The sequence below is a fragment of the Neolamprologus multifasciatus genome, chromosome 7 (genome assembly GCF_963576455.1).
Source record: "Neolamprologus multifasciatus chromosome 7, fNeoMul1.2, whole genome shotgun sequence".
Classification (NCBI taxonomy): domain Eukaryota; kingdom Metazoa; phylum Chordata; class Actinopteri; order Cichliformes; family Cichlidae; genus Neolamprologus; species Neolamprologus multifasciatus.
In genome coordinates this window covers 60,009,514-60,036,265 of record NC_140445.1, presented here as the reverse complement: position 1 = coordinate 60,036,265, position 26,752 = coordinate 60,009,514, and the positions used below count along the sequence as shown (strand labels likewise).

Sequence of the window (26,752 nt, the reverse complement as noted above, 5' to 3'; positions counted from 1 at the left end):
TAGAGTACCGCGCTCAAAGTATATACGTATATATGAACACATTTTCATTTTCAGAGTTATGGCCCTAACATTAACGTTATATATATGGTTAAAAATCATTTTAAACAAGTCACACTTTGCAGCTTGCAAAGTCATAAAGCAACTATGGTGACCGCATGCAGCCACATTGTTTGCTTTGATTTTTTCCACTTCAGAAATGAAGCTTTTTGTAAATGCAAACCAAAAATTGCGCCTTTTGCAAAGCGTCTTTGGAGGGCTGGAATAAGGGGTTAGCTTTCTTGGTCCAATAAAGGATCTTTGATGGTTTGTGTGGGAAGTGTGGGAAATCAGCATCAGGGGCCATGGCCAAAAGCAGAACGAACAGTTCACGGTTAAAAATATTTTTTGTTTACTTCTTTAAAACTAAACTACACCATAAATAATACACAAATTGAATGTGCTTTAGTTGTGTTTACAGCAAATAATGTCAACTCAACCTCTCTTAATAATTGATTTCACTCTAACTCCCTCTGCACTTCAGTTTCATTCCAGATTTTACGGTCATTTATTTTTCAAAATACTTTTTTGACCTATGCAAAGACCAAGCACACTTAGCCTAAAAAAAAAGACAGTCTATTAAAACCTGCTGATAATGGACAGTGTAAATTATGTATATATGCATTAAATATTTATTAATAATGCAAAAATCCAATAGGTTATGTGTGAAAAACATTAATAAAAAAGTTTGATTTGGTTCACCCTGATGCGCCTCGGCCTACCTTGTGACAGTCTTTGAGGTGTGGTGTTAAATCATGAGCAATAACTGTAATATAGATTTATCTTTTATTAAGCATAGCAACACCAATCCACAGACAACATGTGCAATAAACAGTTCACAGCATTAAACGGAGCTCAACACAGCACACAAAGCCATTTGGGAACATGCGGTCTGTGGAAAGTGGAAATCTTGGGGAAGAGGCAGCTTATAAGTGTGTGTGTGTGGGGGGGGAGGGGGGGGACCATTATAATATTCCAAAGATGATATCTGGCTGAAAGACAGAAAAAAAATAGACGCACTTCATAAAATTAATGTGAAATGACATGTTAACAGAACAACAGCAGATGCTACATGATGCAGCCAGTCACTCACACGCTGGGGGAGCTGCTGTCCCGTGGAATAGCGGTTGTCTGGAGGATGGCCATCCTGCCCGCCTGCCTTGCAGCGTAGGTAGCCATAAAGGTTTGCTGCTTGGAGGGAAATGCTAGCTACCACCACAGACTGAGGAAGGCAGACAGACGAGTCTGAGAGAGACAATATGCAATCTAGCACATATGCAGAAAAGCAAGCAAAGGGAGTCTCACCAGCCATTTAATCTTCAGAGAGAAGAGAGAGGTGAAGAAGAAGAAAGTCCAGATGAGAGGACAGATGATAAGGCCCAGCCAGAATATCCTTTCCTCTGCTTCGGTTCCAGTGTTACTATTCCGGGACTTATACACATAGATAACAAAGCAAACACTATAGGGTTAACACGTCAAAATCGCTAATTTTTATTGCTCAAAATGCACAAAACACCCTCTTACTTTTTTGGCCTCAAATACCCAGAGGCTCTTTCCATCCTCGTCAATCTGATTCCACCAGCGCAGCCCCACCAGCAGACGGCCGGTCACATTCTGAAAACAAGCGTGAGCAATTAAATTTTGCAAAGTTAAAGCAAGCCACAGAAAAGTAACTAGATCACACAAACTGTTTGATGTCTTACCTTCACAGACCAAAAGTCAAACGACAGCAGAGCTATGATCAGGACAAAACAGGACGCAAAGCTCTTGCTGATCCACTCACACAGCAGATAGACAACGATGGCAACCACTCGGAAGAACAGGTGGAAAAAGGAGGCCACGGGGTGTCTAAAATTGTAGGGATTGGAAACGAGAAGCCTGATGTGACAGCAGGTAGCTTTCAAACAGATACAGGTGAGCTTGTATGGAAACATAAAATGATAGTGTGCATGCAAAATGAGTTAACCTGCAGGATATGTTTTATTCTGTGAATAGAAGTTCATAAAGACGTGAACTCAAACCTTCACAGTCAACTGTCACTCGAGAGTACTTGTGAATAGAAGGTCTGTAAACGTTATTCCACCTCCAGTTTCAATTTAGTATTTATTTGCTTTGACCTTTGTGATCTCCAGTTAATGTTTCCAGTAGTTTTTCTGACACCACTTGTTTGTGTAGATTTAGCCTTTTCAACCTTCACAAAAAACTTCCAGTACTAGTGATTTCTATGACTTCAGAGCTGTTTTCTTTAAATCAAGCAAAGAGATTCAGATCCATAACTGAGGTATCCACTGATGATCCCTCAGGATGAAATGGATGTTTGCTTTGGAAGCGTCATTTTAGGTACTTAGACAGCCCATGAATCCAGTTACATGATCACCTTTATCGGGTGGGAAGGTGTTCCTCTGGTCATTTAGGCGTTCTTCTACCACTTACTGCTGATCTAAAATTTTAGACTGTTCCACGTTAGTTTTATGGCATCGTAAAAAGCGCACTCCACATGCTTATCCACATTTTTTTGCCATATTCATGTCCACTTGTAATGTGCTCAATGAGCTGAGTGTTAAAGAGTCCAGATATGAGTTCTGTTATAGTCTGAACTGATACTTTTACGCCTGGTACTCTAACAGTTAGTGATTTATATTTAAACTAAAGCTCTATCAGCTACACAGCCCCCAAAGTACAACTGCATACAGAAAATATCTGCTTTCATTACATGCTGGGTGGGATTAAAAACAGGTGTTGACTATGTTTCCACCCTCTGAAATCCTGAAATTAGAGTTTGCCAAATGAGAAGACCAGGGGCACCTCCAGAATTGTTTCATGGGGTAGCCATAATAAAAATATTGGGGTGGCACACCAAAAAAAGAATTTCCAGTTTTACTACGCTGTTTTCAAATAGGTTACCTGAAAATTATGGCAAAAAAAAAGAGACAATAGAAGAAGAAAATAATTAGTTAGCCTAGTTAATTTCCTGATTTTAGAGTTGATACACCTGAAAATGGGTACCATGTAAGAGTGTCAACTGTTTCCTGTCTCTATGTTGGCCCTGAGATGTACCAGTGATCTTTCCATCTGTTCAGGGATTTGCACAAGCTTTTTTTTTTTTTTTTTTTGCTCAAAAAACCTAATAATGCAAAGCTGAAAAGACGATATGGAAGATAAAACAGCTGCTGTGTTGATATTTCCTGCAGTGCACCTTATGACTGCGCTTCTCCGCGCCCTCTCCTGCTCGTCAGCTGCAAAGTCCAGCTCGACATCCTCAGTTGCATCCGCCATCGTCTGCTAAAAATCAACAACAGCTAAAAACTGTTTAAATCACCCGAGGGTTTGTAATACAATCTCGACAAGGACAATAATCAAAAAAGATCTCCACTGGCACCGTGATCTTAGATATGTACAAATCAAAATCTACCAAGCAGATACCAGTTTTGCATCGCTGTATTTGAACGCTGAAACGAGCCAGGTGTTGCAGTGAAATAAGACCGACAGCGACACTGGCTACTTTTTAAATCCACATCAGGAAACTGGGCTTAAAATTACGGTGGCCCCTAGAGACAAAGCACGTACAAACTCCAAAACACTTGCAAACTCCAAAACACTTGCAAACTCCAAAACACATGCAAACTCCAAAACACTTGCAAACTCCAAAACACATGCAAACTCCAAAACACATGCAAACTCCAAAACACTTGCAAACTCCAAAACACATGCAAACTCCAAAACACATGCAAACTCCAAAACACTTGCAAACTCCAAAACACTTGCAAACTCCAAAACACTTGCAAACTCCAAAACACATGCAAACTCCAAAACACATGCAAACTCCAAAACACTTGTAAACCCCAAAGCACATGCAAATTCCAAAACACAACGGAAGTGCTCCAGGACGCTAGGGGCAGTGTTGAGCTTTTGTTACCTAGTAACTACACAAGCCAGGATGTACCAATGACCGGATTTGGGGTCTGCAGCCTTAAAGTCCGCATTTTAAGGCCGATTACGTCACAGCGACACGACGAAGGCTGTCCCAATTCAAAGGCTGCTCGAAATGCGGCCCTCAAATGCGTCCTTAATTTCCCTGAATTTTAAGAATGGGTCGCTGTAGCCTTCATGGCCCAACATATCCCAGATTTCATAGCTCGCCTGTGGTGTGGATAATTTTGCCGAAAAAAACGGCTGAAGCGGAGCCGCCAAGAGTAAACTTTCAGAAGTAAGTACTGAATATTATGTCACTTATTTATGCGCAAATGTTTTTTATAATGAAGAACATTAAAACATTACTGTTGGCCACATGTCGGGAAAGTTATGTGACATTAGCGATGTTTGTACTAACTTGTTTTAAAGCCTTTACTCCAAAATATACGCCGTTCAATAGTTGACTTTAATCTTACAGAGAATGTGATGATTTTATGGATAATTAAAGTCAGTCATATATCCACAAACACAACAGGCTGAAAGTCAGTGATGCTGCTCGGTTTGCAGTCCTGAATATCACGGCACAAGCAGGATTCACTGCACTGTTAATGTTAGCTATGTTATATTGCTGCCACTGTTCGGTGGTGTAGAGCCAAACGGACTTTAACGTGTGTTTGAACGAGCTGACAGTTCACTCGTTAAGCTGAAAGAAAGGTGCTTTAATCACAGGAGTCACACACGTGTCCACTGTACCATCTGGGAACTCTTCTTGTTTCGTAATAACACAGTCCTCCTTCTTTTGTGCTGTTTTGTAGCAGTGTATACACCTGAGGCTGTCACCTGTCTGTCTGTCCTGCACTCTCTCTCTTTTTCTTTCTCTCTGATTGTGTAATAAAAGTATGAACATGTATTTATAAGTTACATTTGTGTTTGAATCCTGCAGCTTATCACGCATTTGATTTCCATGTGTGACAACTGCAAGTGTCCAGAGTGAGGACAGACTGAGGGACTCACTGCTGCACATCATCTGTGAGGCTTTGCATCCCTGATGATCCACCAGGACTCAGCAGTGTGTGAGGAAGAGGAGGAGGAAGAGCCAGCAGCAGCTGACAGATGGAGAGAATAGACAGACTGTTCCCTGTTTGTGAAGGACTGCTAGGAAAGTTTAACATAACTAATTGTCTGTCCTGAATCAGTCTTATTAGGTAATGTTCAAATAATTTTATCATTCCAGTGTTTGCAGTGTGGGAGAAAGTACTCAGGGCCTTCAAGTTACACACTATGAAAGGAAGAAACAAGTTTAATATTCAGAAACCTAAAGTATGTATCAGCAGCTGAATGGACCTAAAAATAAATGTTTGTTTCAGTTCTATGAAGCTTTGAGTATTTTGGATTAGTAGCAGTGCTGTGTTTGTTGCATCATATTGCTGTAATTGTTTATATGCTTTATATATTCTGAGGTAAGTTGATCTATAGTGTTACATCATATTCTATAATGATGCTATGTGTTTGTATACTTTCTGCCCAGTTTGACCCATTTAGCAGAAGTCAGCCTGTTTAAGGCTCTGATATCTATTCTGTATGACTTAAAGCAGTTATGACATGGTCTGATTTTCTCACCCAATAAAGGAATATTCAATATATCAGTCTACTCTTCATTTTATCAGAAACAGTTATCACAGCTCATATAATTTCTTTTTACACACGTATGTAAGCAATGAGCCAAATTTAGTAATGCCAACATACTGAAGGAACAACATTTCTCTCTTATATATGATACACCTATATATGCACTGTCAAAGATACTTGTCTTTGAGTGAAGATTTAAGGTGATAAGACCTATAAATAACTGCAACTTGAATCTACTGTGGCTCAGTATTTGACACAGAGTTCATGTTCACTGCTGTAATAGCTAATAATGATTAATATAATAACTATAATATTGGCCATATTATATTTACATTACCAAAGTGATATGACTTTAGTCTCATGAACAACATTAGCTAATTGTTATTTACTAACTAATCTTAAATGACTGTTCAGTACAGAAATGAAGCCCAAAAATCATGTTTTACTGTCCTGTGGTCTCAACCTCAGATACTTATCAAATCACACAAAGCTCTTGTAGAAACAAACAAACAAATGAACAAAATATGTTTTCCTTCATTTCTGTCAAACAAAATTGTATGACACGTTACCAGCGGTTATTATCATGGTTGCTAGGCAACCTGGGAAGCGCGACAGAGACTAGACCGTCCCATACAGACAAACTTGCCGTTTATTTTGCAAATCGAGCTCAACACTGCCCCTAGCGTCCTGGAGCACTTCCGTTGTGTTTTGGAATTTGCATGTGCTTTGGGGTTTGCATGTGTTTTGGAGTTTGCAAGTGTTTTGGAGTTTGCATGTGTTTTGGAGTTTGCATGTGTTTTGGAGTTTGCAAGTGTTTTGGCATTTGCATGTGTTTTGGAGTTTGCAAGTGTTTTGGAGTTTGCAAGTGTTTTGGAGTTTGCATGTGTTTTGGAGTTTGCAAGTGTTTTGGAGTTTGTACGTGCTTTGTCTCTAGGGGCCACCGTATAAAATAGCTTTGATTCTTCACATTCCTTACATATTGTCTGCGGCAACGCGTTTTGTGTTTTTCCGATACATTTTGACAACTACGCTACACTTCAGTTAAAAGAGCAATTCCGAATGAATAAAAGTAGACGACCGCGGCAGGACTCGAACCTGCAATCTTCTGATCCGAAGTCAGACGCCTTATCCATTAGGCCACGCGGCCCACATTGCGATCACATTATTAGTATTTTGCAGTTTTAACATTTTCTTCACAGTCCCTGTGGTATTCGTGTATAGCACTTTTTTAAAAATGAATATTCTAGCGCTATCCATGCTACGTAATCGAATCACTGTCCGCTGTGTTCATTCAATCAGTTCTTTCTGAAATACCACTGCTAGAAAAGAAAGTCATCCAGCCCGCACGGTGGCGCTAACGATTTGTTTGGCTTTAGGCATACAACCCCACGAGAAGGAATGCTAAGGTAGCTACAATTTATTCTGTAATGATTTCAAAAATATCTTTTCGGATACATAACAGATCGGATAAAACTGATCAGCTGGGTTGTTTTGGAATAAAACATAGTTAGATTAATAACTGCCTTTTGCTAAGTTACTGAAACGTTAGCGTAGCGTCATGTGTGCGTCAAGTAAACATGCGTTGAAGTGTCGGTAGTGCAACAGCTACAATAATATGAAAAGGTGAGGCAACCAGCTTTCTACGTTTATAATTCGGTGGGTAAAATGATAGAATTAGCTACGTAGTTCACGTTTCATCTGTGTCTAGCAGCATTATTGCAAAAGTTTAGTTAATTTATACACATTTTAGTAACACCTGAGTGAAATATCAAAGTGCAAGCAAGTTATAATAGAGGCTCACAAAACCACAGAGAAGGCTGTAAGACACTCAGCAGTAGGAAAGTACACATTTAATCGTGTGTAGAGGCTCTGTGGTGCCTAGATAAAGCTGCATTAAGTCTCAGTTTGCCTCCGTCACGCTGTCTTATCACGACTGATCAGTGTCATGTCAATTAAGTTTTGAATCAATGTCTTCCAGCTCGAGTGAGAAGTCCACATGAGGTGATGCTGCATGTGTTACGCTGTCCTCTGAAGAGGACTCGTATCTCTTTACAATGGATGAGTCTACGTGGCTTCTGCTCCACCAAGCCTCACATACTTCAGGGCGAGGACTCCACACAAACCCGCCTGAACCCCCTTAACATCCAGATGCTGTCAAAAGGTCTTCACGAGCAGATCTTTCGAGGGCTGGAGCCAGAATACAGAGAGGAGGCTGTACAGCGCAGCATAGGGCACTTACAGAAACACCAGCTGTGGGGAAAGGACACCTCACTGTTGCCCGATGTCGACCTGAAACTCCCCAAAATGTATGGCAATGACATTGACGAGCACTTTTGTCACCTGGCCCAGACACAGAGCCTTCCCTACCTTGAGGCTGCCACCAAGCTGAAACTGGCAGAGCTACCACCCATGCCTCAGGAATGGAGCTGGGAGGTCGGCTGGACACGCTATGGGCCCACTGGGGAGAGTCAGAAAGTAGATTTTCCAGATGAGTCAGCTCTCGTGTTTGATGTGGAGGTGTGCACAACGGAGGGACAGTGTCCCACTCTGGCTGTTGCTGTTTCTCCAACCAACTGGTAAGAAATGAGCCAAAATGGGACCGGGTTGTATAGAACAATCCGTTCATTTGCTTTATTCTTATGTTGTTGTAGTTGTTTCATACTTAAAACATTCAACAATTGCTAACAATAAAAAGTTTGAAAGATAACTGGTACGTGCCTCAGTGATCTCTGTGTCCTATTTTTCTAGGTACTCGTGGTGCAGTAAGCGTCTGATTGAAGAGCGATACTCCTGGTCAAACCACCTGACCCTTGCTGATCTCATTCCGCTAGAGACACCTTTCAACTCTGCTCGCCCTCCAGAGGGTAAATGGAAGGAGAGACTGATTGTGGGCCATAATGTCAGCTTTGACCGGGCTCACATTAAGGAGCAGTACCTATTAAAGGTTTACATCCTATTCCTCACATGTCGCTTTTACTCCTCACTTTATAAAATCCTCTTTTTGTATGAATCACTATAATGCCCAGTAGCTTTTGTATGCTTGTATTCGCTTCCATATAAGGGTTCAAAGGTGCGCTTCATGGACACCATGAGCCTTCACATGGCCATTTCAGGGCTAACCGGCTTCCAGCGCACACTGTGGATGGCCAGTAAGCTGGGTAAAAAGAGGGGTCTTCAGGAGGTCAAGGAACACATTAAGAAAGCTGGGAAGAAACACGAGGGCCCAATGGTTTGTGTCCTTTTCTACTACAGTTCACCTACGTAATATTTTGAGGCTATCATTTGGTATTTGGAAGGCTCTTGGCATAAGTGTGACATGATGTTGTGTGCACAGATCGGCTCCTGGGACTGGGTGAATATTAGCAGCATTAACAACCTGGCTGATGTCCATGCTCTGTATGTGGGAGGACCGCCACTGCAGAAAGAAGCCAGAGAGACCTTTGTGAAGGGGAGCATGACGGATGTCAGGAACAATTTCCAGGTCAGATTTGTGGCAAAATGTGTGTCTGATTAATGTGAACCATTTGTTAGATCTTGCATTTGGCCTGAATGGACACTTAGGCAAAATAAATGTGATTTTGCTGACACCTACAGGAGTTAATGCAATACTGCGCCCTTGACGTTAAGGCCACACATGAGGTCTTCACAGAACAGCTGCCCCTCTTCATGGAGAGGTCAGCAAATCCCAACCCAAAGCTATTTTATAGTCATCTTCTGTGTACAAATGTACGCAACACAGCATTGTATAATTGTGTTGTCTCTGCTGTGTTTTTATAAGGTGCCCTCATCCAGTGACGCTTGCAGGGATGCTGGAGATGGGTGTGAGCTACCTTCCCGTCAATCAAAACTGGGGGCGATACCTGGAAGATTCTCAAGATGTTTATGAAGAGCTTCAGAGAGAGATGAAGAAGTCTCTGATGATTCTAGCGGATGATGCGTGTCAGCTTCTGGAGAATGACAGGTGAGACCAGCACTGATTTATGTCAAGCTTTGAAGGTTCTTTTAAAAGCATTTACACCACATAAGGTTTGTGTGTTTATACTAAGATACAAAGAAGACCCCTGGCTTTGGGATCTTGATTGGGACGTGCAGGAGTTCAAGCAGAAGAAAGTTGCAGCCAGCAAGAAGAAAGGCTCCAAAAAAGCAGATAACAAACAAATCGCCACTCCTCTTCCAGACTGGGAGGAAGGTCTGAGCTCAGACGCTAATTCAGAATATTTGTGTAATTGGTATGATATATCTACAGTGCACACAGACTATTAATAAAGTAACAGAGATAATTCAGTTTTGTTATATTAGACCCAGGTCCACCATCTGAAGAAGAGATGGAAGGCCCTCGCCCCAGCCGGCTAGCTGTTGAGAATCTAAAAGAAACAGTGAATCGACTTCCAAAGAGAAGGCAGCATCTACCTGCACATCCAGGGTAAGATCGCTCTCGCACTCCACGGAGCCATTTCCAGTTCTGTTTCCCACTGGTGGTGTAAGTCACTTCTTTTTCCTCCCTATTTTCTTCTTTAGGTGGTATCGTAAGCTGTGTGAGAAGATGTCTGACGACAGCTGGTCACCTGGAGCCAGTCTGATCAGCCTGCAAATGCGACTGACACCTAAACTGATGGGCTTGACTTGGGATGGTTTCCCCTTGCATTACACAGAGAAACACGGGTGGGGGTATCTGGTACCTGGACGCAGGGATAACCTCGATTCCCAGGAGGAAAACACCGGCCCCGTGTGTCCCCACAGGTGAATCGCATACTGCTCTCGAAGTAAAAACAGGGTGCTTTCACATCATGACCTGATCTTAGCAGGACGATCATTGATGGCTGGAGATTTTTACCAGTGTATTAAAGTTTTGTTGTTTTTCACAGAGCTATTGAAAGCGTGTACAAAGAGTACTGTGAGCAGAATAGCAAGGAGCGACCGGACTATCAGGACTCAATCCCTTCAGATGACCTCATGTTAACAGACAGCACGGTGTGGACAAAGGTACATAATACACCATCATGTTTTGTATAGAATATTGCAACATGCTTCAAACAGATACCACATGTACTACAGACTGTTGGAATTTGCAAAAATCTTTCATCAAATTTAGACCTTTTCTTCAGTATCAACAGTAATACATGTGATTGCGGTTGGAGTTGATTGATCGGGGCTACGTGCTCTGAATGGATAACACATCTACCTTAATAATGTTTTTTTCTTATTGTCATGTATAGGTGGAGGAATTAAGTTCCCTGGAAAGCCAGATGGAGGAAAACGCCCTCAGAATGAGAAAAAGTGCAGAGAAGAACAAAAACGGGGTGAGTGCACGGGCTTGTAAGTTTAAATTACACCTTTCGTGTCAGGTTTAGTGTTTCACTATGATTTGTTTATAACATACTTTGTATTCTTTACCAACAATAGTCTACAGATCCACATTATATGAAAGAGGGGAGTCCTTGCCATTATCACTATGGAAACGGCCCCTACAATGATGTCGATATACCAGGTTGCTGGTTTTTCAAATTACCTCATAAGGTGAATTTATATTATTAATATATATCATAGGCACAGTGTTGTTCCACCAAGCTATTTTTACCTTGTGACCAATAGGGGTGGGGGAAAAAATCGATACTGTGTAGTATCATGATATTTTGTTTGCTAATAATGTATCGATACAGGGACAGCAGAAATCGATATTTTGTTACAAACAATTTTTTCGTGGACTGGAACTGGAACTCTGACTTCAGAGCATGTTGATCCTTTTTCTGACCAAGAATCCTGACATTCCTTCACTGTCCAAATGTGTTTAACTTTTTTTTGGCAGCAATAAACATGACAGTTTACTTATTTTAATTTAAGACATGTTTTATTTTAATTAAGTTTAAAACTTTTTTATTTAATGTAAAATTATATTTTGTTTTAATTTACTTTCAAATTCTTCAGTTGCTGAAGGGGCTGCATAGTTTTCATAAATTGCATAGTTCAGAATAGCTGGAGTTGGACTAGACTGTAATACAAACCGTTCAGTTTGTCAACAATAAAACTGACTGAAATGAGAGAAAGACTGAGTGTGAGACTTTGACATTAGATAAAATGAATATTGATAAAGTTTACCTTTATGTACAGAATCTGAATATCGCAAAATATTTTTAAAAAAGTGCAATAATATCGTATCGTGAGTTAAATATTGTGATAATATCGTATCGTGAGTTGTATGGTGATTCCCACCTCTAGTGACCAATTTGTGTTTAAAGGATGGAAATCACAACAATGTCGGCAGTCCGTTCTCCAAGGACTTCCTGTCCAAGATGGAGGATGGCACTCTGAGAGCAGGAAGAGGTGGCACCAATGCAACACGAGCTCTGGAAATCAACAAAATGATGTCTTTCTGGAGGAATGCCCATAAACGTATAAGGTACTCCCATCAGAGTTAATCAAAGTAATTCGATAACAAATAAACTTTGGTAATGCTAAAAGGTCTTCTCGTAGTTCTCAGATGGTGCTGTGGCTCAGAAAAGGAGAGCTTCCCCGTTCTGTCAGCAGGTTTGTCTAATATTTCAAAAAAAAAGAAAAGATTGATTGATTAGACATAAAGTAATGAGGGTAATGAATGTAACATTTCCCTAAAGACACAAAGATTTCGATGAGGAGGGCCAGTATGGTGCCATATTACCTCAGGTCGTTACTGCTGGAACGGTAACACGTAGAGCTGTGGAGCCGACGTGGTTGACTGCCAGTAATGCACGGGTAAGAAGCAGAGCCGACACGCTAATCTGGATAAGTCTGAAAAGACTGACCAGACACTAGAGCAATTCTGCATGGGCTTTATTCTGTGTCAACAGCGGGATCGGGTAGGCAGTGAGCTAAAGGCCATGGTGCAGGTACCACCTGGATATCACCTGATAGGAGCGGATGTAGATTCACAAGAGTTGTGGATTGCCGCAGTGCTTGGAGAGGCTCACTTTGCAGGCATGCACGGTATGACAGGTTTGGTTCTAAAGAAATCTACAGAAGGAGACTTTGTTATGTGTCTTCCTTTAATGACAATGCTGCATATGTCTCTCTGTGGTTTAGGTTGTACAGCATTTGGCTGGATGACCCTCCAGGGAAAGAAGAGTGAAGGCACCGACCTGCACAGCCGTACCGCCGATGCTGTGGGCATCAGCCGAGAGCACGCAAAGGTGTTCAACTATGGACGCATATATGGCGCAGGGCAGCCCTTTGCTGAGAGGTTGCTCATGCAGTTCAACCACCGCCTCAGTCAGACAGAAGCTGCCAGTAAGGCCAGACAGATGTATGCCCTAACAAAAGGTATACGCAGGTAAGTTCAACGTAGGGGTGAGTTTTGATAATCAGTTTTCCGATTAAAATCGATTCTAGCTTGAATAACGCGATATCGATTCATTAAAATCCTGAATTGATTCTTAAATATAAATTTATTTTGTCCGAAACGCCAGAATCTCAGGTTAAACCTCACAAAGTTTTGACAACCACCAAACAGTTAAAAACGCAAATGAGAGCAGGTACACGGATTCGGCATGAAGACCTAAACACAAAGTGCGGAACGGCCGACGGATAAGAATCGGTGAGATTTCGGCTTTCTCACCCGACTGCACGGACACGGACACGCCGTCATGCCGACAGCTCACAGATTCTGATGCGTCGGTGGGTCCGTGCATTGTTTACGTGGTTTTTTTGCGTTAGATTCTGAGCTGTAGGCTTTGTCTCTCTCCAACCAAATTTGACTGAACCAGCAGCAAAAGAAGATCCAGACGACGCTTCACATAAACATCGTCATGAATTCCCTCTTACTTTTGCTGTTTTGCTTCCACCACGATAAAATGACACTTCATGCACAGCTCTCTCTCTCTCTCAGTGCACTTCAAGAACAGTTTATCTAAAAATCTGTTTTCTGCATTATTTGCTTGCTTTTTACGCACAAGTCTACCGTTGTTTACAGCGCTGTCGGCCGCTGCTTTTTTTTTTTAAATTTAAATTTGACTTCCGACAAGAAAGCCTCATTTCTGCTGTTCAATACTGAAGACATTTAAACTTTTTAAAATTTTGCGAAATTGCAAAACACTTAGCTGTGTCTCTAATTAAACCTGCGTAACTTTGCTGTGCTTCACTTCAGCAGCATCAAGTAATGTTTATATGTTGATCAATTGTTTTCTTCTGTTTTTGTTCTACTGCAGAATATGTTTAAGGTGGTTATCTGCTATAAAAAGACAGGTGTTTGTATTTGTCAGATATCATTTGTCAGAGGACGGCGAGTGGCTGGTGAATGAACTGGGTATAGATGTGGAGCGGGAGGAAGATGGAAGCGTCTCCCTCCAAGAATTGCGGAGGATCACTAGAGTGGCTTCACAATCGTGAGAACGCAAAACACAAACATTCACAAGTGCCTGGCTTGCAATAACCCATTTACTGTCCCTGAATATCCTCCTCTCAAGTGCTCTCCTCTTTAATTTCGCTTTTTGTGCTCCTGACACCATCTCAGTTCTCGACGGAAAAGATGGGATATTGTTGGGAAGCGTCTGTGGGCTGGAGGTACTGAGTCGGACATGTTCAATAAGCTGGAGAGTATAGCCCATTCAAAGAACCCGGCCACTCCTGTTCTAGGCTGCAGGATCAGCAGAGCACTGGAGCCCAAGGCGGTTAAAGATGAGGTGACTGACTAAAGCTGGCAACAGGAGTATAATATATATATATGATTTAATCTGAGTATTTAAAGGGATATGATTTGTTTTGCCAATACAATGAACGACCAATGCATTACTCAAGAGGTCAGAAGGCTCTAAATGGCAAAATAAACTCTTCATTAATGTCTCCTTTCAGTTTATCACCAGCAGAGTGAACTGGGTGGTTCAGAGCTCTGCAGTGGACTACCTCCATCTGATGTTGGTGGTCATGAAGTGGCTCATTGAGGAGTATAACATCGATGGCCGCTTCTGCATCAGCATCCATGATGAGGTGCGGTACCTGGTCCGCAGTGACGACTGTTACCGAGCAGCTCTGGCACTTCAAATCACAAACCTCCTTACAAGGTGTGCTCTTAGCTGACCGTTTATTCTCACTGACAAACTGTGTGCTCTATAATGGATGGTTACTGTGTTTCTCTTCCTGCAGGAGTATGTTTGCTCATGCTTTAGGCATGCAGGACCTTCCCCAGTCTGTAGCCTTCTTCAGTGCAGTTGACATTGATCAGTGTTTGAGGAAGGAGGTCAACATGGACTGTGTGACTCCCTCCAATCCCACAGGTGTGGAACGAAAGTACGGTCTACCGCCTGGTGAGTTGTGCACACCATCACCAGCCTTCTTCCAACATTAAGAGTAGTATATTTATTATACAAATGTTTCTTCTACAAAGTGCACAGGAAAGACAGGACAGCTTGTCTCATTACAAAATCTAAATGTAACAAATTCAGACGCAAGAACATGCAATTTAGCTCTAGCACAAATGCTCGTGTACAGAGCAATTTGTTTTAAAACAACACCTTACAAAAGTTGGACTAAACATCTCTTTAAAATACAATAATGTATATGGAAAGTAATTAAATCCACCTCTTAGCATGACCACACAGTATTCAGTTAGTCTTCAAGAATTTTAAGCAAATCAACAGCACAGCTTGTTTATCACGAGATTTTCTTAAATAAATTATAAATAAGCCAAATTAGAAATGACAATTTTAATGTAATCAAGACAAAGACAGATATAAACTGGGGTTGGAAATGCAAGAAGGCTTTTTGATAAAGTGAACTTGAGGAACACGATCAGAATACTAAATAATGTGTGCAAACTTTCCACAGGTGAGGCCTTGGACATCTACCAAATCATCGACATCACTAAAGGCTCTCTAAACAAAGGGAGATAACTCTTTGTGGACCAGACAGCTTTTATTCCAAACATACAACTGCCAGGACACCGTTCACCCGCTGCTGCAGTCTGGATGTGCGTGCGTGTGTGTAGCAGTGGTGCCCAGTATGACCTCACTGTTTCCTCTTCTTCTGTTTGGGTTCTTGTGTCTCGGTGGTGTCCTGTGACTCTGTGGTCTGAGAGCAATGGAAGAACAAAGACAAACAAACAAAGAGAGGGTGTTGAAGGGAAAAATGATCTACTTTTAGCTCAGAGCATTCAAAGCATCAAGCTACATGCACATTTCAACAGTGGGAACAGTGTGGATATGGAGTCAGTTTTATGGACTCGTATAATAAAGTAAAAGTGGAGAGAAGAGGCTGTTGTGTATGTTGAACAGTATTGAAGCTCCTGTGGAGCTGAGCTAGCGCTTACCTCCAGACTGTCATCCTGTTCCTGCAGGGCTGCATCCAGAGTAGCGGCATTGATGCGGAAATCTCTCGAAGTGCTCAGCTTCATGTACTGCATCAAGTTTACCTGGAAAAACATGCAGATAGATTTTACAGTGTCCAGAAGCCTGCAGAGTTTAAAAAAATATATATATATACTTTTTCAATATTTACACAAACCTTTGATTTCTTTGAGAGTGTGATGAGATACTTCTCATACTGCTCAATGCTGAAGATCAGGTTGGGGATAGCTTTAGTCTCACGCAAAAGTTTTGCCTTCCAAGAGGAAAAACATAACAGACTTGTTTATATTTGTTTGTATGCATATATTTCATTATTCTAAAAACAACATTTGTATTGTTCAGTCCTCATTCATTAAATTTACAAGAGGCCTTACAGAAGCACCGGTGTTCACGTCATTCCTTCTCTTTTTCTTTTTGTCATCTGCGCCTCCACCACTGATGTCTCCACTCTAAGAGGAATAAAAAGCATCTTGTGTCATTTCTGTAACAACAAAACATTAATGCGATGGAGCTGGACAACTGAACCATACTAATACCTGAGCATACGTGATAAAAGAATAGCACTGTGGTGTTAGGTGGGAGCCAGATAGTTTGACCTGCAAATATGAAACAGTTAGTATGACATTAGATCTGTACAGGAAAATTTGAGCCAGGTGACAGTAGCTCGGACTCACCAGCTTCTCAAAGCGAGCTGGCAGCGACCCGTGCTGGCTGGCACACACCTGGATGTACTAAAGTAAAATGAAGAAAATGTAATGTTACGCTCTGCAAGCTGCCCTGACGTTTTCACTCAGAACATCAAGTTGACAAATACGCACATATTTGACCAGCGTGGTGAGGATGGTATACGTGCGGGTCAGTTCTCTTAACAGTGTAACGGTGCAGGTGCCCAGCAGCAGGGCCGTCTGGACCAGCTCACTTAGCGCTGTTAAGAGAGTCCCAAGCTGCAGCGTCACTGCTTTCTCAACTGGGTCCTGCCGACCTGCAGTCTGTGTGGCTTCACCTACACATTAATGAAACACAGCATCGCTTGCATTTTAGCACCACTTGCTGACAAGCGCATCTCTTCCTCCTCAGCATTAATCAAAGTGAGCATCAGTGTGAAAGGCTTCTTACCACAGCCCAATTTGTCAGAAGCTGTCTGACTTTTCTTCCTGGCAATAAGCCAGTCCACTTCATCAAGCACTCTGTCAACTTGAGACAGGACCAGCAGCTGGGACAAGACATTAACATGAAGAGGAAGGTGAGCAGGATAAGCAAAGGCATAACTCTCACAGCCAGTCAGTCAGAAAACCAACACTTACTGCTGCTGTTGAAGCAGTTTTCATGTTGACAATGGCAAAATTAGACTGCTTTTCCACCTCCACATCCTGAGACAGGAAAACAAATAAAAGAAATCAGTTCACAAATGCACTTTAATGTGGGTGTATGAAGGTTACAGTCATCAGTGTACTGTGGGAAAGAAACTTGGATTTAAAATAGTCTTGTTTAACTTGTTTGATCATTTAATTCTTTCATATGAACTTGAGTTACATTTCATTCTTAATCCATAATGTTTCAAATGATGTTGGCCCAGCTTTGCAGCTATAACAGCTTCACCTCATCTGAGAAGGCTTTCAGAAGGTTTGGGAGTATGTTTATAGGAATTTTGAGCATTCTTCCAGAAGTGGATTTGTGAGGTCAGACACTGATGTTGGACAAGAAGGCCTGCTCGCCATCTCTGCTCCAATTCATTCAAAAGATGTTCTCCTGGGTTTAGGTCAAGACTCTGAAGGCCAGTCAGATTCTCACCAAACTGGCTCATCCATGCCTTTATGGACAGGTATGGAGTCATGCTGGAACAGAAAGGGGCCAGCCCCAAACTGTTCCCCAAAAGTTCGGAGGATGAAACTGTCTAAAATGTCTTGGCATGCACCAAACCCAGACTCGTCTGATGGATCGCCAGACGGAGAAGCCTGATTTGTCACTCCAGTGAACACGTCACCACTGCTCTAGACTCCAGTGGTGACGTGCTTTACACCACTACTTATGATGCTTTGCATTGCACTTGGTGATGTAAGGCTTGGATGCAGCTGTTTGGTCACTGAAGCCCATTCTATGAAGCTCTCTACAAATCTTCCAGAGCTTATCGGAAGTTTGGAGGTCCATAATGATCAATGTTGCAGAAAGTTGCCGACCTCTGCGCACTATGTGCCTCATTATCCACTGACGCTGCTCTATGATTTTACGTGGCCAACTACTTCCCAATCCCATTTTGATAAAACACCAGTAACAGTTCACAATTGAATATATGCTGGCAAGGAAATTTCACAGCTGGACTTGTGGCTCCTGAGAGCAACCCTTTCTCTCACAAATGTTTGTAGAAGCAGTCTGCATGTCTAGGTGCTGGATTTCATACACCTGTGGGCATGGAAGTGATTGGAACACCTGAATTCAATGATCTGGATGAGTGAATGAATACTTTTGGCAATATAGTCTGTCTATCAACTCTAGCTGTGTTTTATACAGTTTTATATAATTAAACGAGTTGCAGTAATAACAGTATCGGTATAGTTTAATGCCAAATTGTGCTCTGAACACTGCAAAGAAAAATTGCTCGTACCTGATCAATATCTCCCAGTTCGCTGTGGATGTCTTGGCAGAGCTCCAGCAGTAGGCCTACAGGACTCTTATAAAGAACATGAAGGTTGAAGAGGAGAGAGAGCAGCCCCTTACAGAAGGCAGAATCCTCTAAAGGGAGAGAAAACCCCCCCACACATACACACACATCAGGAAATGGCACCTAATATGCACCTAATATAGACACAGAGGTTAAGTAAACTATAACTTACCAAAACTAGTCTCTTTGCAGATTTTCACAGTCCACGTGATCATCTGAACAAACTGTTAATTAGATATTAGTGAATTAGAACAGGAGTATGTTAATTTGTTCGGTGGAGTGCATTTAAAAATAAATTTACCTGCTGGGAGGAGGGCTTTAGCTGGCGCGAGAGTACGCTTAGGATGCTGATCAGAAGCTGAGCCTCTTTGCTGTTAAAGTCTTCCTCACCTCGACTTAACTGTGTGAACAGCGCCCTCTGTTGACGGGCAAAGAAAACTGGATTTTAGCAAACTTGTCATATTTAATAAACACAGTTTTCTTGTATTATTTAGTGTTAAATCAGAAGCACCTGAAACTGTCGGATGTAAAAGTAGTTCATCTCTACAACATCGCCTTCCTCATCTTCCTCTATGCCATTTTCTGCATCATTTCAAAGAAACACATAATGATTAATTCCTGCATGTTTTTTGTTGCTACAAAATGTACTGCTTTTTCACTGCTTGTCCAACCCATGGTGGAGAGCAGTTGAGCCATCTTGTCGGGGTAGCGTTGTTGGCAGGTTGTGAAGATCCTGAGCAAACCCTCCAGACACAGCTGAGACAAACTGGAGCGCTTCTCCTTCTTTCCCCCCTCCTCAACCACGCTGGGGATGTTCGTGTAACGCCACATCAGGACACTATAAAGAGACATAGACAGAGATCGTTTATTCTCATTTTTGGTCCTGTAAGTATTATAATAAACAAATCATGTGCTGTCATTTAGCCCAAGAGATTTCTACCTGGTCATGTCACAGAGGAAGCGGAAAGTCTTGTCTGCGTTCTGTCCATCTGGGCCGTCTGTGTGTCCCGTTTCATCCAGCTGCTGGATCTTCTGCACAACCGCGCTCAGTATATAACGCACAAACTCTCCATTTGAACGAAGTACTGAGAGAGCCTCCTCTCTGCTCTGAGTGTTATCCCTGCAAAAGAAGATTTGTTCTGATCTACCATTTCTAATTCTTATCCGTGGAATTTGACTTTCCAAGTTTGCATAGTATTTCTAATTAGCATTTTAATGAATACATTTAAACGATCAGAGTGCCTACAATCAGCTGCAAACTATAAAAAACTGATTTTATTAAATTCCACAGATCTACTAGTAGTCCATGTAAGCAACGCTAAAGAATCCATTTACCTGACGAGCACAGTGATCAATGTTGATATGATGCCCATTGAGAATAAACTGCGGGGGGTCTTGTGTGAGGGCCCCCGACCCTTTCCAGACTTCTCCTTCAGGATCTCAGACAGCTTGTGGTAACGGCTGAACAGCTCGATGATCTCCTCAAAGCACCTTTTACTGCAAGAAACGGGGGAAGATACAACGGTAAATTATAAAAAGAAATCCCCGCTGCATAATATGGCATATGTTTTGTATGATGCATAATTAAATTAGGATGATTAACTTTATTAAACTTTTATTTTGGTAAAGATCCAAGTATTTTTGTGTTACTTCTATGAAATCAGCTATAGGGGGAGTGCTGGCTCTGTGTATCAGTCAGTAAATGTACCTGAACAGTTGCTGTGGGTTTATAAATGCAACTGTGTAACACAACAACACTTTCTCAAAATGCACAATTCAAAAACAGGTGCTTGTTACCTGTAGTTGGCTTTGGTAAAGTTGTACTCCATGAGGACCTCATACACTCCCATCACCAGCACAGCATAGATATTATTCTTCACTCCAACACTGGATCCCATTGAAAACTCAGCCGACTTGTCCTGATCAGTATACACACATTATAAGACTTAGCAATATTGGAACAGACCAAGGTTCAGAGCCAACGTAAAAGCAGAATAATCTGAAATCTGCTAAGGACAAAGAAGCTGCTTGCTCTTGATCTCAAGACATACCAGTTCAAAGTCTTCTAGTTCGCACTTGATCATGCGTCTTGTCATACTCTCTAGAATAGCATGTAGGTCCGACCGGTACCCTTCCTCCTCTTCCTCATCACCGTCACTGTCATCGGCATTGGGGTTGGCTGACTGGCGTGTGTTTTGCAGCCACATCAAGCAATGTACAGTACAGCTCAGCAGATGGGCCTGAAACATAAGACTATTTATAGCTCGCATATCAGTCGAAATAAAACAACTTGCAAATATGGTACAGTGCACACAAGAGTACCAGAGGCTCCTGGAGGTAGACTTGGTCTCCGTGAGCAGTGATGCATGGTTCCAGTTTCACTGGGGGCAGGAGGTCTTGTTCAGGCTCGTAGTACCGCTTCAGCTAAGGACAAGCAAGCTTCTGATACATCATCAAGTCCATTATAACTAAGACAGCATGCAGTTAACTCACACATATACATACCTGTGACAAAAGGGTCTGCATGATGGAGCTTGCAAGTTGCGAGTTACGACGAAGAACATCAAAAAAACCCTTAAAAACCACAAGAATTTTCTTTTTCAGTATGAAAGTAACATTTTTACAGCTAAACCGTATCTATACACATAAATAACAAAAGAGTAGAGGTTAACTCAGATTCGTTTTTCCCTTCAGGGATCACCACAGCAGATCATCTGTCTCCATCTTACCCCATCTCTAGCATCCACCTCTTTCACACCGTCCCCCTTCACTACAACTATGAACCTTCTCTGTAGTATTTCTCTTTTCTTATGCCTGCCAGCTTCATATTCAACACCCTTTGTAAAATGTATCCACTAACAATCCCAGGTTCACGTCTCTAGCCCTTTCTTCACACTGATAAACATAATAAGACGTGACATTAAAAAAATGCTTCTGACCTCATAGAGCATGAGGCGCACATCAGCCTGCTGGCTGAGGCAGCGACGCAGACTGCTGAGGATCTCCAAGCAGAATGCTTCATTGGCAGCTGAGTTGTAGCGCGAGTGAACATCCACTTGGATCTATGAATTGTGACAGAAAGACAAACCAAAAAATTAGACGCTTCCACACCTGCAGAGTGTTTCTAGCACACTTTCTAGAAGCAAGTATGTAAAGTATACAGAGTTTTACTGCAACTGTACCTGGCTGGAGGAGATTGCCTGGCTACACTGACTCGAGGCCAAGCTGCCCAACACTTTGAAGTTCTTCAGCAGCAACAAGAAGCCTGTCACTGCAGACTTCCGACCATCCAGTTGGCTAGTAGAGTCAAGTAAAGGGGGTTGGTTAGTATAAGCCACCCTTCTTTAATTGCACTTTAAAGCTGTGTTAAGAATAAAGTAGCACAAACCTGGAAAACATGGCCTTGCGAAGAACTAAAATTAAAGCATCTTTCAAGGACATGCTGACCTTGAGCAGGGGCTGAAGATTAAACAGAAACCAACGATTACACAATAGAAACCTCTAGAGCATTCATGTGTATCTGTTGGCCTGTTTAGGTACCTGGACAGCTTTGAGTAGACCTTGAACGGTGGCCAAAGGCAGGTATGACAAGTGGTCAAACGTCTCTGTCACCTTAGAGGATGACTCCAGAAGGATCATTGGGGCAGAGACCACAATATCAGAGAAAAGGTCTGAAGAAGAAAAAAAAAACCCATTAAAACACAAGAATAAAAAAAACTGTCAAAACATAGTCTATAAAGTCATAAAGTGCTGATGTGCATCTACAACTTAACCCTGCTGTCTAGAGGCTGTGTTACCTAAGAAATGACTGACAGGTGAGGCTGTCTTTGTGACTAGTCGATTTAAGACCTGCTCCAATATCTCTCCCCTGATAGGCTCATGCATCTGTTAAAGACATAAAATAAACACAATATTTGCATGACATTGAAAATCCTTTATTTACAATACTTCATAGCATAAAATTATAACAAAAAATGTTACCTTAAAGCCCTGGAGTAGCACCTGTCCTCCTAGCTTACACGCTTGTTGAGTTGGTGTTCGAGCTACAGCTAGAGAGCTTTCTGTGGTCTTGCCAAATGGTCCAGGTTTGGGTCCAAATGCATCCATCAGGAAGAAGCCCAGCTGCACTAGCCCTTGGGTAACATGATCCCATCCGAACACACTATACGGATGGAAACGTAGACCTCATGTGAGAGGTTAAAATACAAATACCGTTTGTGTTGTACCATGTCATTTATTTTTATTGAGGGTGTAGCGGGGTGTGGTCTGCGGTGCCGCTGCAGGGGAGGCGGATAAACTTGAGGGGCACCCGCAATCACACCTCGTCGGCATAAAGAGTCTGTGCTGGGTCCTGTCAGTTGTTGTTGTTATGTGTTAGGCTGTGAGCTGCAGCTGACTGTGTGTGTGTGTGTACAGCAACCGTGAGAAAAGTGGTGAATAAAGTATGCTGAACAGCATGTACATGTCACCGTGTGCTTGCTACAGTGCCTTTATCCGGGGAGCCTGAACAGCCCGGCCCTCCTCCACTCCCATGCCGTCGGGGAATGCTGGTGGGGGTCACGGCGGTGTCAGCCAGAACCGGATCCAAGATTCTCAATCACCTGCACCCCACGCTCAATCCGGTCCTGGAGTTCTTCCTGCTGGCGGCGTGACACTGCCGCCTGTTCTCGCTGTGTGGCTGTCAGCTCTGGCTCTGGGTCTGCCGTGCCCCCCCTCCTGGGTTTTGGCACCACTGTACACTGGCTGCAGCTCCGCAGCTCACAGCCTGACACATACCAACAACAACTGACAGCACCCAGAACAAACTCTTTATGCTGGAGAGGGGTGATTGCAGATGCCGCTCAGGTGCGCCCCCCTCCCCTGCATCGGCAGCACAGACCACGAGCTGCCACAGAGGGGCATTACCTTATTTTGAAAGAAATCATGGAGAAAGAAACACATCAAGTTTTTCTGTTGAAGGTGTCAAATAGAATACATAAATCAACATTTTGCTCTTCTTACCTGTTCCGGACTGTATCCAGTATCATCTGAGCCACACTGCAGTGCCCGGGTAGGAGGTCCTGTAGTAACTTTGACCCCTGTTGTAGCTGCTCGTCCTTGAAGCTCTTGATGATGGCCCCTTTCAAAAGTTCAAATACCTTCCAAAAAAATCATCATCATCAAAAAGGAAATGATTAACACAAATGAATCGGAAAGATAACATGAATTAAGACTCTACTGAGTACGGGAAGTAGTGTGTAGTGTAGATTTCTAACCTGCTCTTCATAACGCTGGATACGTGCCACTGAAAGCAACAGGGCAACACTGAAAGGACACAAGTCTGCATACGATGTCTGCCAAAATGAAAATCAATATCTATGACACAGACTATCCTTACAAATATAACAAACTATTCTCAAACTATTAAAACAACGAACAGATGAGCGATATTATACATAACCTTAAAGCCTTTAAGAAATTCCCTTGCAAGCTCATGGTCTAGTCTTATAGCAAAGACTATGTGGAGGATAGCAGTGCCCTCTACATGCCTTAGCTGGTCCTGTGGAATAGACTGAACCTCTAGATCCAGGCTCCTGAGAAGCAGGTGTACAAGTTAAAAAAAACAAACAAACAAAAAACAGACAGTCGGTAAATGGAAAGTTTACAGAAAGATGTATTGTGACTATAGTAAATCCCACTTGCAGTATACGAAACACTCACTCTCCATGTTTCTGCTCCTCTTCTTGGCGAGCGTCCTGCTCCTTAAAATACTCTACGATTCCGTCCAGGACTTGTTTCTTACAACCCTAACAGACAAAGAACAAGACCGGCATTTAGATGACTAACACAAACAGAAACATAATGTGTTGTTGAAGACACATTGTCACACACCTTTGCAGACAAAAGCAGAAGCTGGTAAACCAGCGGCGGGATCTCCTGCAGATCTAGTTTGTTGAACATCCTCAATACTTTCTCCACCACAAACTGCAACTCCTCTGATGACAAAGGCACATCCCTAAAATGAGGCAGACACAGTAAAACATTTTAAAAGGAACTAAAAAAATGTAAAATACACCAATATTGAAACAAATTCTATTACGATGGAAACAGAAATATGTTAAAGCATGCAATGAACTTAAAATAACAAAGTCCTACCTAAACATGGTTGTCAAGTGGATGACACACTGTGGATCCCATCTGCATGAAAAAGACCATGTAATGTAAATAAAAATATTTTTCAGTCATCTGCAAATCATTTAATCTCTACATCACAAACTGGTAATTGGACTAAAACAGCACAAAAGACGTTGGCACTGAGGTACTTCATCATGATCCCTTTCATTACATGACCATGTAATTTCTAATAAATTAGGCATGAACTAGCATCTAAATAATAAAATACTACCAAAATACTACAATATATATTTGCATATCACTATATATATCAAATGCGACATGTCCTCACCTGCTCGAGCAGAGGCTGTTAATCAGCTGCTTCTTATACTCCTCACCACTGAGTTCCCCTAAAGTTATAATAAAAAATTGTGTTTTAGACCTTATAGATTGTGACATATGTGATATTACGTTAGACAACAATGTTGATCACAAAGTACCTTTGCCATAAGACAAGGCTTCACATGCTGCAAGTGCAGTAAGAACTGTAGGAAACAGTTCCAGAGATTTCCCACTGCTCATTTTCCCCACTTTGATGGCATCAACAAAAAGAGACCCCAGTGTTGCAAGAGATGGCCCGGATAGTGTATGAGTCTGTGTATTATATTAAAACAATCATTCTCATTCATATGAAAAAAAGAAAGTGTCACAATATATTTCTACTTAGCTAATTCAAGTAGTTATAAATGATAGGATTTCAAGAAAAAAAAAACTGTTACAAGCACAAAAATCAAGTAGACCCAAAAGCGTATTTCCAAAACACACTTATTTGATGTAATCAACCAGTTACACGAATCAACATATTTTAATTTGTAAATCCATGTTTCACTTTGATTACATTAACCATATTTGGATATAGCGTACATCAAATCTATAATAACTTCTGTATAACATAAATACCTCCAGCATAAGCAACCCAATGATATCTGCTGCCACCTCAGTCTGAAGATCCCCAGACTCACACAGAGGGATGCAGTGCTGATACAGGAGAAGTCTACGATTTGCCCCAGCAGTGGAGCTGGGTGGAGAACCTAAACAACAAGCACAAACTGTACATTTATTACTTACCTTATCATCAAGCAGAAGGTATGCATATATGTTAAATGATTCTGACATGGTGTATGAGTGAATTATATTACCTTAGCTATCTTGCGATGTTTCACACTTACAAGAATGAATGTGTACAAACCTTTAAATATGCCTTTTATTATGGTCCCAACCTTCTTGCCCTTCAGTGCACTATTGGTAATCGTGTTGATGAGCTAAACATTGTGTGATAGATAGTAAGAGTATTTTATAGGTAAAACAGACATGACTTTGGAATTTCCAAATGTGTCGCCCTTAGTTTGTAAAATAACTTACCTGGTCATCGGTCAGGGTTGAAAGGTATTTCTGTAGTTCGGGGATATTTTCTTCATTTGACAGTGAGACAATTTTATCCATTTCTGCCTTCATTGTCCACCCACAGATTGACACAAGTGGCTAGCAACTGTAGAATAAGCTAGAAATCTATCTCGTAAATCTCAGTAAATTTATGAACGTTATTATTTTTATTTTACGTCTACTTATCGATTATCTAGTTGCATTTAATCCTGGGCATCCTGTTTAAATTAGTTGAAGGTAAATTACTCCGTAATATTATAACTTTATCGCTGTTGTGTTTCTAAAAAGTTTCAAGCGAACTTCCCGCCAGACGACACTTCCTGTTTTGCTTTGTGGTTGCCATGTTCAACTCAGACTCCCTCAATCACGTTATAATCCAGGTCACATTCCCCTGTACGGCAAAATGCGTATAATGTAAAAAAAATAGTTTTCCAGTAACTTGGAATAATATGCTAGCATAACACAATTTCCATATAGTTTCATATCTGAACGGAAGGAGTAGTTTGATCAAACTTACAATTGGCGGAAAACAGTCATCACTTCAGCCGTGGCAACCACATTTGCAACCACGAGGTTTATAAATGGGTTACTTGTCGGTAAATATTCGGACATACGCTTACTGTTTAGGCATTCCAGTTAAATATCATGTGTCGTTGTTTTGGTTAATGTC

At 41.7% G+C, this 26,752-nt stretch overlaps 3 protein-coding genes and 1 non-coding gene across 7 annotated transcripts; 1 reads left to right on the top strand and 3 right to left on the bottom strand.

Annotated features, from left to right (window-relative positions):
• Window positions 1-787: 787 nt before the first annotated feature.
• LOC146515749 (Golgi apparatus membrane protein TVP23 homolog A-like) lies at window positions 788-3,561 on the bottom strand. Its single transcript, XM_085167902.1, has 6 exons — window positions 3,233-3,561; window positions 1,740-1,884; window positions 1,561-1,650; window positions 1,342-1,467; window positions 1,130-1,258; window positions 788-1,028 (listed from the first exon to the last, which is right to left on the bottom strand). Exons 1-6 carry the CDS (start codon window positions 3,310-3,312, stop codon window positions 1,002-1,004), a joined length of 597 nt encoding a protein of 198 aa, XP_085024028.1. The 5' UTR covers window positions 3,313-3,561; the 3' UTR covers window positions 788-1,001.
• Window positions 3,562-6,651: 3,090 nt separating this feature from the next.
• Window positions 6,652-6,724, bottom strand: trnar-ucg (transfer RNA arginine (anticodon UCG)). Its single transcript has one exon. It is a non-coding gene; the product is annotated as a tRNA-Arg (tRNA).
• Window positions 6,725-6,849: 125 nt separating this feature from the next.
• Window positions 6,850-16,265, top strand: polg (polymerase (DNA directed), gamma). Of its 3 annotated transcripts, none has more exons than XM_085167899.1 (23): window positions 6,850-6,983; window positions 7,556-8,153; window positions 8,326-8,521; window positions 8,639-8,806; window positions 8,912-9,058; window positions 9,172-9,251; window positions 9,356-9,538; window positions 9,624-9,766; window positions 9,877-10,000; window positions 10,096-10,317; window positions 10,443-10,560; window positions 10,794-10,877; window positions 10,981-11,094; window positions 11,814-11,974; window positions 12,049-12,102; window positions 12,189-12,306; window positions 12,402-12,537; window positions 12,634-12,880; window positions 13,809-13,931; window positions 14,060-14,228; window positions 14,398-14,606; window positions 14,689-14,849; window positions 15,370-16,265. In XM_085167899.1, the coding sequence occupies exons 2-23, from the start codon at window positions 7,582-7,584 to the stop codon at window positions 15,432-15,434; spliced, it is 3,594 nt and encodes a 1,197-aa protein (XP_085024025.1). In that variant the 5' UTR covers window positions 6,850-6,983; window positions 7,556-7,581; the 3' UTR covers window positions 15,435-16,265. The 3 variants fall into 3 exon arrangements, with proteins under 3 accessions (XP_085024025.1, XP_085024026.1, XP_085024027.1); XM_085167900.1 differs by lacking the exon at window positions 6,850-6,983 and adding an exon at window positions 7,001-7,200; XM_085167901.1 differs by lacking the exon at window positions 6,850-6,983 and adding an exon at window positions 7,001-7,233.
• On the bottom strand, window positions 14,876-26,488 carry fanci (FA complementation group I). 2 transcript variants are annotated; one of them, XM_085167897.1, is made up of 37 exons: window positions 26,062-26,483; window positions 25,889-25,961; window positions 25,600-25,730; window positions 25,140-25,293; window positions 24,992-25,049; window positions 24,682-24,723; window positions 24,418-24,541; window positions 24,247-24,332; window positions 23,987-24,119; window positions 23,802-23,879; window positions 23,548-23,684; window positions 22,528-22,708; window positions 22,344-22,431; window positions 22,087-22,217; window positions 21,935-22,005; window positions 21,729-21,843; window positions 21,486-21,608; window positions 21,052-21,120; window positions 20,869-20,970; window positions 20,598-20,786; window positions 20,344-20,465; window positions 19,882-20,043; window positions 19,487-19,666; window positions 19,218-19,384; window positions 19,058-19,128; window positions 18,848-18,964; window positions 18,719-18,770; window positions 18,490-18,617; window positions 17,192-17,257; window positions 17,004-17,100; window positions 16,706-16,890; window positions 16,562-16,618; window positions 16,424-16,483; window positions 16,262-16,336; window positions 16,045-16,140; window positions 15,851-15,952; window positions 14,876-15,612 (listed from the first exon to the last, which is right to left on the bottom strand). In XM_085167897.1, exons 1-37 carry the CDS (start codon window positions 26,152-26,154, stop codon window positions 15,550-15,552), a joined length of 3,978 nt encoding a protein of 1,325 aa, XP_085024023.1. In that variant the 5' UTR covers window positions 26,155-26,483; the 3' UTR covers window positions 14,876-15,549. The 2 variants fall into 2 exon arrangements, with proteins under 2 accessions (XP_085024023.1, XP_085024022.1); XM_085167896.1 differs by lacking the exon at window positions 14,876-15,612 and having other exon boundaries at window positions 15,695-15,952; window positions 26,062-26,488.
• Between the last annotated feature and the right edge of the window lie 264 nt (window positions 26,489-26,752).

What these genes read in the sequence shown, in the direction of transcription:
- LOC146515749 (XM_085167902.1), bottom strand. Translation starts at nt 3,312, where the DNA reads ATGGCGGATGCAACTGAGGATGTCGAGCTGGACTTTGCAGCTGACGAG. An exon ending in TTGACTTTTGGTCTGTGAAG is followed by an intron (nt 1,651 to 1,739) that starts GTAAGACATCAA and finishes GCTTGTTTTCAG; the next exon opens with AATGTGACCGGCCGTCTGCT. An exon ending in CTCTGAAGATTAAATGGCTG is followed by an intron (nt 1,259 to 1,341) that starts GTGAGACTCCCT and finishes TGCCTTCCTCAG; the next exon opens with TCTGTGGTGGTAGCTAGCAT.
- fanci (XM_085167896.1), bottom strand. Translation starts at nt 26,154, where the DNA reads ATGAAGGCAGAAATGGATAAAATTGTCTCACTGTCAAATGAAGAAAAT. An exon ending in ACCTGTCAGTCATTTCTTAG is followed by an intron (nt 22,218 to 22,343) that starts GTAACACAGCCT and finishes TTTCTTCTTCAG; the next exon opens with ACCTTTTCTCTGATATTGTG. An exon ending in CTGCAAAGAGACTAGTTTTG is followed by an intron (nt 18,618 to 18,718) that starts GTAAGTTATAGT and finishes CTCTCCCTTTAG; the next exon opens with AGGATTCTGCCTTCTGTAAG.
- polg (XM_085167899.1), top strand. Translation starts at nt 7,582, where the DNA reads ATGCTGCATGTGTTACGCTGTCCTCTGAAGAGGACTCGTATCTCTTTA. An exon ending in GCTGTTTCTCCAACCAACTG is followed by an intron (nt 8,154 to 8,325) that starts GTAAGAAATGAG and finishes CTATTTTTCTAG; the next exon opens with GTACTCGTGGTGCAGTAAGC. An exon ending in GGCCCCGTGTGTCCCCACAG is followed by an intron (nt 10,318 to 10,442) that starts GTGAATCGCATA and finishes TGTTTTTCACAG; the next exon opens with AGCTATTGAAAGCGTGTACA.